The sequence below is a fragment of the Piliocolobus tephrosceles genome, chromosome 2, assembly GCF_002776525.5.
Source record: "Piliocolobus tephrosceles isolate RC106 chromosome 2, ASM277652v3, whole genome shotgun sequence".
In the NCBI taxonomy this organism is placed as follows: domain Eukaryota; kingdom Metazoa; phylum Chordata; class Mammalia; order Primates; family Cercopithecidae; genus Piliocolobus; species Piliocolobus tephrosceles.
This window is the reverse complement of record NC_045435.1, coordinates 21,874,024-21,883,143: the sequence shown is the minus strand read 5'-3', so window position 1 is coordinate 21,883,143 and position 9,120 is coordinate 21,874,024. Positions and strand designations below refer to the sequence as shown.

The 9,120-nt window shown below is 35.2% G+C and overlaps 1 protein-coding gene across 1 annotated transcript in view; it reads right to left on the bottom strand.

The window, feature by feature from the left end:
* Positions 1-4,307: 4,307 nt before the first annotated feature.
* GBE1 (1,4-alpha-glucan branching enzyme 1) overlaps positions 4,308-9,120 on the bottom strand; it is a 269,487-nt gene continuing 264,674 nt past the window's right edge. The window contains exon 16 of the mRNA XM_023216072.1: positions 4,308-5,104. Coding sequence (XP_023071840.1) covers positions 5,048-5,104 — 57 coding nt within the window. The 3' untranslated portion in view covers positions 4,308-5,047. The remainder of the gene's footprint in view (positions 5,105-9,120) is intronic.

The window sequence follows — 9,120 nt, the reverse complement described above, 5'->3', positions numbered from 1 at the left end:
ATAGATGTTTCAGTAAAGAATTAGGTATTCTGCTGCTTTTTCTCCATAGAAAAGTTCCAGTGAGTGATGCCCACTTACCACAAGAAAGAACAAGAGTGAATATAGAGTGACTGTGTGTCTGCATGTGTGTAATATCATATGATCAGTTTTAATCAATAATTGACAGCGTGGCTTGGGGTGTGTGTGTAATGAAATTGCACACAGTATTTTTCATGTATATTACTGGAGTCAATGGAAAGTGACACTACAGTTAAAAAAGAATCCTTATTGGATATAAATAAAGAAGTGATAAAGTTATTCCATCTGCTCCTCCTCCCTTTCTAAAGGAAAAATAGAAGACTCATAGCTAAATAGTTTGAGGTGAGAAATTTCTAAAGATTTGAAACATATATATTGCATTTCATTGCACAGATCTAGAACCTTCTTTAAATCCAAATAAAATCATTTGTTTGGGTTTGATGCTTGTATGTAACCAGAAAAATACCTAAAATTGAGAACAAGTATCACACACAGAGATCACGTGATTCATTTGTTCAAGTCAAATATTAGAATTAGTGGACTTGGTGTGTTTTCAGTTGACTTACAAATTATATATGTATATCTGTGTTTTTTCACACACTTATATGTATTGTAATATGTATGTTGGATGAGTTTGTTCACACATTTGCAGCTATTTCCTGCATTACCTTAGACAAGTATGCATAAACAATTTGAACACTTCATTTAATTCAAATTCTTGTGTGGCAAAGTAATTTGGTGTGATAGCTTTTTTTGGTCAGTTTTCTGTTCTGTATTGCCTTACTGTTACTATCAGACGGCTGTTGAAATTTCAGGCCAACGGTTGATATCTCTCCCCCATCTTCAAGAAATTAACGTCGTTGTATAAACATTTATTAATAATAATGTGTTCTTGCGAGTACAGACTTTCATAACAAAAAAAGATGAACCAAATTGTTTCTACCTATGAGCTCTCTTTCACAATTCTTGTTTTCTCTGTCAATTATTCCTTCTGCCTGTAGTCTAGCTAGGTTGTGAGTAGGAGGGGAAGAGGGAAAGAAATGGGGAACCTCAACACTTGGTTGCTATGATGGCATCTAAGACTATTTCATTTTGTATATAGTTTACATTGCCCTCTTGGTTACTGTAGAGAGACTGTTAAATGCCTTTCACAAGGTTGGGCTATATTAGTGCAGAGCCTGAGAGTAGCTGAAACACTAAGGGGCATTACACCGACCGCAGGGGAAAGGAATTCACTGGGACATCTGTATGTTCCAAGAGGAAACAAGCAATGAGGAGGCACTGAGCATGAAGAGTTGAAACTTGAGCCCACGTCTCCCGTCCACTGTATCACACTATTCTTTTAAAATACAGTTCAGGCTTCTGGGTAAAACAGTCTACACAGCATATATGATGGCTAAACACCTCTCTCTGGTCCAGCAGAAATAACAAGAAAAACTGTAAGTCATAAGTAAGCTTCTGAATGACATGTCATTAGCATAAGCATATCTAACACAAAATATATTTTTTAATGTATATAAACATTGCTTCCTCTGCACAGTTTTTGCCAAGAGTTAAAATCCAGATGTAACATCTTATGGAGACAAAAACACTTACAGCTACTGTATGATAATTCCTCACACTATCAATAAGAAACTCTGCCCTAAAATATGAATGTTTCTCTGAAATTCTCTACAAATCACCATTAATAAGATAATAGAGCAGAAAAATTAGCAGGGAGTTCATTTGATTTTTCCCCCCTAAAGGCTGGCTTTAGTTAGAAAATGTATCTACATTTCTATTCTAACACATTGTGAATGATAAATGAACTCCACTGCATAAAGGACATGACATTGCTATGCTATTTTCTTTCATCAGAATATTCCACCTAGCAAAGTTCATAGCTCAGTGCTTGTCCCCTTATAAGGAATAGAGAAAGAAATGAAGCTCACTACTCTGAAGACCTCAAGCTTAGGGCATGACTCAAAATAGCAAAAAGAAATAGTCTGAGAGGCACAAGGCCGGCCAGCAAGCTGATTCACTGTTTTGGTCTCTATCAGGTCTGTCTGTTCCAGCTCATTCTACATAGGAAAACCAATAAGAAAGCTATTTTACATTGCTTTCATCAACAGATTCAATGGCTTCAGGACCAGAGACAGTGAAACGGTTTTTTTCCGGAAACTGAAAGCTGAACGCGAGAGGAAAACACATGACCCTTCATCGCTTTCCTCCAGATCTGTCTGTACTCTCTTCCGTATTATTTGAAGAACAGGCTTCTTATTCAGACAACCTCCTATATGATCCCCATAGCAATGGCTATAACCCTGATGGGTGATAAATGTTGAATTGAATTGGTATTGCTAAGGGGAGTGCATCAGTCAGAGAGAGAGAAAAAAAACAACAAAAACTTGCATTCTTTTATAGCTGTTACAAGAAAAGTCAATTTATTGTCACTGGTTACTTTTTGAACTTGAGGAACATGGTGGCTAACTCCCTCGGTTTAGGTTAGAGATAAACACGTCAGCTAAGAACAGGGCAAAGTGAGAAACATTACACTTATAGAAAAGAGAATATGAGAAAAGTTGGCCCTCAGAGTTCAAGTGGTAGAAAGTGGGAACCATTCTAGGAGAAATGTTTACAATTCAATTTTTGGCTATTACGAGCTATGGTATTTTCTGAGTAGGTTATTTATTAAATGAAAACCTTATGCATCACTAGCATTAGGTGTAAATCCTATTATGGATAATAGGGCAACTACTAGAACTCGTTTGCTAATATTAGAAAATGATAGCAAGAAATCTGTACTCAAGTTTTCTAGAACATAAAAAACTGAAATAGCAAAATATTTATTTTTAAAAAGTCAACAAAGACAGGTCACTCTCATTTCTGATGTTGGTAATAAACATGTCAGAGAAAAAAACAATATAAGGCACATTAAAAGAGTAAAATTTTGCAACTCTGTTTTGATTATTGAAACACTTAGCCAATAAAGAACTTCCCACAAGATGACATAACAATGTTACTGATACGTAAATGAAAAGTCCTACAGTAAAATATATTAGAATATTAGAATGTTCCATAAAGGTCATCTATGCTGTGATATACCCCAACTGCTTTCCATTTTGGACTCTTAATATTTTATTTGTTTGTATGGGTTTTTGTAATTCCTACCTAGCAACATGCATTTATTGCTCTTCTGGGTGGGGGAGAAGGGCACTTGACAGGGGCAATTAACTTACATTACATATAAGTTATATATATAACTTATATACCTTTAGATTCTGAAATTAAAGAACCTATTAGCAAAATCAACCAATATAATACAAATATGATATATAATTAGTCTGGTCTTCCTCACTCTGCCACAGAGGTCAAAATGAAAAGTAAATGGGTTATAGATGTTAAATAATTTATTGTAATTTAAAAACTATACCTAATAAACGGTATATCTCTTCATATATAACACATGCAAAATTAAGGAACTAAAAATTAGAACATGATATATCATGCTTCAGGGTTCTATGTTGTGTTTTTATCAATGATGGTCACAGTACAGAGATCATGCCAGTGCTAAGATATTAATAATGCCCATGCAATGGAAAACCATTACAGATGACTTTCAGTAATTTTCCCCAGCACGAATCATTATCAGCTGGCACTGCTGATTCTTTCAGGAAATCAAACCACTATTCTGTTTAGAAGTTAAAGTAAATAACACCTTTCAAACTTAGATGCTCAAGGCTTTATTTAAAAACAGTTTAAGGATGATGGTTAATATACAGTATAGAGTTGGCTGTAAAAATGTTTATTGCTTATCTCTCCTACTGAGTTTTTAATGAAATAACTCATTTCTAATTAATCACAAATAATCAGGCTAAAAACAAAAAACATGCAGTCAGTATTAATATTAGGGAAAAATTAGATCTTTTTAAAAAAGTAACAGATACTTTATGTCCCATAAGTACAATAAAATCTCTCAGTTATGAATCAATGATCTTAGAACTGTCTTGGTATTTAATTAACGAAGGGGTAAATTCATGAAGAAGTATTCTACTGAGTTGAGATACTTAATTTAGCTTCTAAAAGTGTTCAGGTTTACAATGAAGGAGTAGCTTAGATATCAAAATTGGTTAGTGTGATTTCAAGTTACAAAATTGTGCCTAAAAAAAAATATTAATCTCCATGCTTCCTAGTCCATCACGTAGATGTGAATGTATGTGGAGAAGGTATTAGAGTTGAGATAAGGCACAATAATATTCATTTATAATCAAGCCCTATAATAGTATAGCAAAATAAACATTAGCAAAGGCAATTTTACAAAAGCTTTTTATTGATTGAAATAAAAGATATTTTCTGAAATGCTACAATTACCATTTCAGGGCTTCAGAAAGACTGAGGTAATGGCATTTAACAAGATACTTAGTGGACAAGAGATCACAAAATAAAACTTACACAAAACAAGACATGGATGAGTTCATACATAATGGCTTTTATATTATCTTGGATATAATTCTTTATTTTGTATCACTATTGCATATTTATTACAGTATTTCTAAACACAATTTAAAAAGAAAACAACAAAGAAACAATCTTGGTACCTCATAATTTAGACCAAAAGATATCAGAACAAATACAGCCACCAAATATTCATCTTAAATACTTTGTACATTTAACAGAAATAATCATACATGACAAATGACTCAAATTAGAATTTAAAAGGATCAAATAATTAGCCAGGAAAGCAAAATGTTTTTAACATATTATATATAACACTTCCATTTGAGAATCCTAGCTGCTAAGATGACTTGAAAATATGGTCTAGGATTCCTAATATTTTAAACATATTCTCCCATCTACTTAAAGAAAAGTTTGCTGTATTTGCTAAAGAAAAGTTTGCTGTATTTGCATAAACCAATATTGAACTTCAGATACCTGACGGTTTGGCTAGACAACTGTATTCTGAAAAGCATACATGTTTTAAGCTGTGTGACGGTGATAACAAGAAAACAAAACACAAATCTGCATCTGGTGGAGCTGAAATCAGGCCTCTTCAATTCGGCAGATCCACATTCTGAAGGATGAGCGCCACTCTGCTTGGAATGTACACCTACGTCAAAACAATTATGTCAGTGCAATTGAAGAGAGTACCAAACGGCCTGTCGTCATGTCAAAGAGATACAGGCACGATGCAGTCTCACATCTGCCTAAAGTTCCAGTTACCTTTACAATTTTACATGCTCTTACAAGGCTCGATTGCGCAGTTCCTACAGTTCTGGCAGCAACATGACTATCATCAAGCAATCACCACTAGAGGGCTCCATACGACGTAATGAAAACCAGTGCTCCTCACACAGGAATGACGCAAACGGCCCGTTACTGCCATGTTGAGGCTCTATCAGGTGGTGAAGGAAGGCTGCCAGTTTGCAGCGTTACTACTTCAGTTAGATGAAGAAAAGCAATATACAAAGCACTTGTTTTGCATCAAGACACTTTTATTTGTAATCTTGTCTCTTTTTTTTCCTTTCAAGAACAAAAACTGAAATGTAATATAAGGAATCCTAACTCTCAATTTAAACCAATGACTAAGCTTGCCATTGCACTTAAACTAGGATTCAGATTCTCTCCATGGTGTGCACAGCCCTGACCCGCTCCTCTCTGCCTACATCTGGTATCCCAGCTCAGCTACTTGCTTGCATCTTCACCCACTACACTCCAGCCGCAGGAGCCTTTCAGTTCCTTGGACACATCAAACACTCCCCTTTTGTTGAATCTTTGCCTATGATGTGCCTTCTGCTGTAAACACTCATTGCCTTGCTGGTTCCTTATCTCTTGGAAAAATCCCAGCTATATGGAGAGGCTTTCCTTGACAACCCTAGATATGGTAAGTTCTTCTTTTCTAATCATGGCAGCTTTTTTGTTTCTTTCTGAACACTTAACACAATTTGTGAATGATTTTTCAAGTTTACCATCTGTTTCCCTCATTAGACTATGAGCTTTAGAAAGGCGGAAGTCATATGTTTATCTTCTAACTCTCAGCTGGTGCCATTGGACAAGGCAGATGTTGATGATGACTGAATTAAAAAAGTGAACAATGAACAAAGGAATAATAGTGGATCAATAGATGCGTATTTAACAAGATACTCTCTAATATATCTGAAATATTTTTATAAAATTGAGAAGTGATTTGAACTGCTTAATGCTTATTTATATGCTAGTTCAAACAATGTATCTAAGTATTAACAAAGCAAACAGTAAAAATAATATTATAGATGGTTGTCATTGTGACAATCTCTCTTCATTTCTGACTTTGCTGATATTTTACTATTTTCACTTTATCTCTAAATGAAAGCTTGCCTGATGGTTAAAAAAAAAAAAAAAAAAAAAAAGGCTTTCAGAGGTTAGAACCAGAATGAAGGCGCAAAGCAAACATGACTTTAGGAGAAAAAAAATTAAAGAAACAGAACAGTTGATTTTCATTTAATGAGACTTGTATGTGCAATACATCTCAACTCTGCAAATGAACACAATGTTTTCTCTTAAGGTTTCACAATAAAGAACCAATACTACTCAAAAAAATCAGACATATTGATACAGTTGGTTAGCTTTTAACATCAAAAGTTAAAGCAGGTTTAAAATGGTGGCACTTGAAGAAATTTATATTTTGGATTTAATGGCTAGAGAACAGTTTTTCTAATCTTCAATTCAAAGTCATAGTGATTTAGGAAATGAAGATCATCTGAAAAAGATTAACAAATGCTAACAGTCGCTGTGTAGCTCAATGTCTCATGGTCTGTTTTGCAATACGGTATTTCCAAAAAGATAAATATTACATCCGTGGGTCACTAAGTGTGAGAAAACCATGTATTTCAGTGCTGCAAGCTGTTTCCCTATAGTTTACACATTGTATTTTATATCTTGTAACTATCATACCACATCAGAATTTCACTGCTAATGCAATCCTTTCTATGCAACGTTTTCTCTTTGTCATACGCAAGATGTTATGAGAGTGAGTCAATAAAAGGAAGCTGGAGTTATCCACAAATAAAGCAGGACTATAACCAAAGATCCTGACAGACCCAGTCCAAAGGAGAGCACATTTCCATAATGAAGCTGCAGACAAAATGAACACAACCCAAAGCAAAGAAGGAGAAATAAAAACAAACAAACAACAAACAAACAAAGTGTGATTCAACCCATTCCCTCCCTACATCTTATCAAAACAGGTACAAATTGAGAAAGTGACCTACCCTTCTAAAGGAGTTTCCCATGTACTTATCAGGGGGTCTAGTCTAGTCTACATATTTCTTTCTTTTCCTTCCTTCCTTCCTCCCTCCCTCCCTTCCTCCCTTCCTTCCTTCCTTTCTTTTTTTTTTTTTTTTTTGATGGAGTCTTGCTCTGTCACCAGGCTGGAATGCAGTGGTGTGATCTCAGCTCACTGCAATCTCTGCCTCCTGGGTTCAAGCCATTCTCCTGCTTCAGCCTCCTGAGTAGCTGGTATTACAGGCACACAACACGATACTCAGCTAATTTTTGTATTTTTAGTAGAGATGGGGTTTCTCCATGTTGGTCAGGATGGTCTCAACTCTTGACCTCATGATCTGCCCGCCTTGGCCTCCCAAATTGCTGAGATTATAGGCGTGAGCCACTGTGGCTGGCCATAGTCTACATATTTCATTTTGGGGATCACAGTGACTGGATTTAACTAATCAGTGGGACAGAAGGTTACAATTTGAATGGTTCTGAATTGTTCTGCCATGAGCAATCTAACACTGAAAACCAATCTAAATATTTCAGTAGAGCCAGAAACTAGACAAAATAATTTCAGTTCCCTCTACATGGAAAACATTTCTCTTATAGAGTATTGTCCTACAATGCAGGCAAAAAGACTCTTATAAGTCCAAGATGCCTGGGAAAGTTGCAGTGAAACACATTAGTCAGGTCCAGGATAAATAATGAGAGGTCTCTGTAAGTGAATGCTATAGTGATATATCTCAGATTTGGATCCTAAGCAATTGTGATATCTACTGTTTCATTCATAACCTCATTATTTCATTAATGAAACATAATAATAATTACATAATGATAATTTAGAACCAGTCTTACTCTTTGATGTTTTGGCGTTTTCGCTTGTCTAAATTTAAGAGGTTTTTTTTTTTTTTTTTCTTTTTAGATAGAATTTCACTCTTGTTACCCAGGCTGGAGTTCAATGATGCAATCTTAGCTCACCGCAGCCTCCACTTCCCAGGTTCAAGTGATTCTCCTGCCTCAGTCTCCCGAGTAGCTGAGATTACAGGGATACGCCACCACACCTGGCTAATTTTTTTTTGTATTTTTAGTAGAGACGGGGTTTCTCCATGTTGGTAAGGCTGGTCTCAAACTCCCGACCTCAGCTGTTCCTCCCGCCTCGGCCTCCCAAAGTGCTGGGATTATAGGCGTGAGCCACCGCACCCAGCCGAGAGTTTTTTTTTTCAAAGGATGCCATAACAAAATTCCAGGTTTGTAGTATATGCACTGCAATATATTGCCATTGTGGCATTTGATGGTTAAAAAATGCTTCAAGAATATTCACTAACAGATACTGGTCTTTTCATGTAAGGAGGTTTATAATGACACTTCCATCATACTTAGAGACCTCTTAATGCAATATGCTAAAAAAAAAGAAACCCTTTGGTTCACAATTGCATAATATCATTAACAGAAATACTTTGTAATAATATACATATATTTCACTGCAGTGTTAATTACCAGAATGTGTTTATATTGCTCCAGAGCCCTCGTGGTATAGGCAACACAGAAGAATTTCCCTAAGCCAGTGATTTTTCTTAACTATGGCTATTTATGGAATTTTGAGTTTTCTTCTGAGAATTTAAATCAATTTTTTTAGTGGTTAGGAAATTACTACTAATTATACTAAAGAACTTAAAACAATCAGAGATAACCCTTATGATGAGACAATTACAGACACGAACAATTTGGGGTTCCTAAAATTTAGTCTAAGTATTGGCTCTGTAATTCTCATTTTATCATTTTAATTCATACAATAGTTTTGATTAATATGGCAAGAGAAAAGAAGCATGAACACATTTAAGTAGATTTAAACAGAATCATTTAAGTATATTTAAA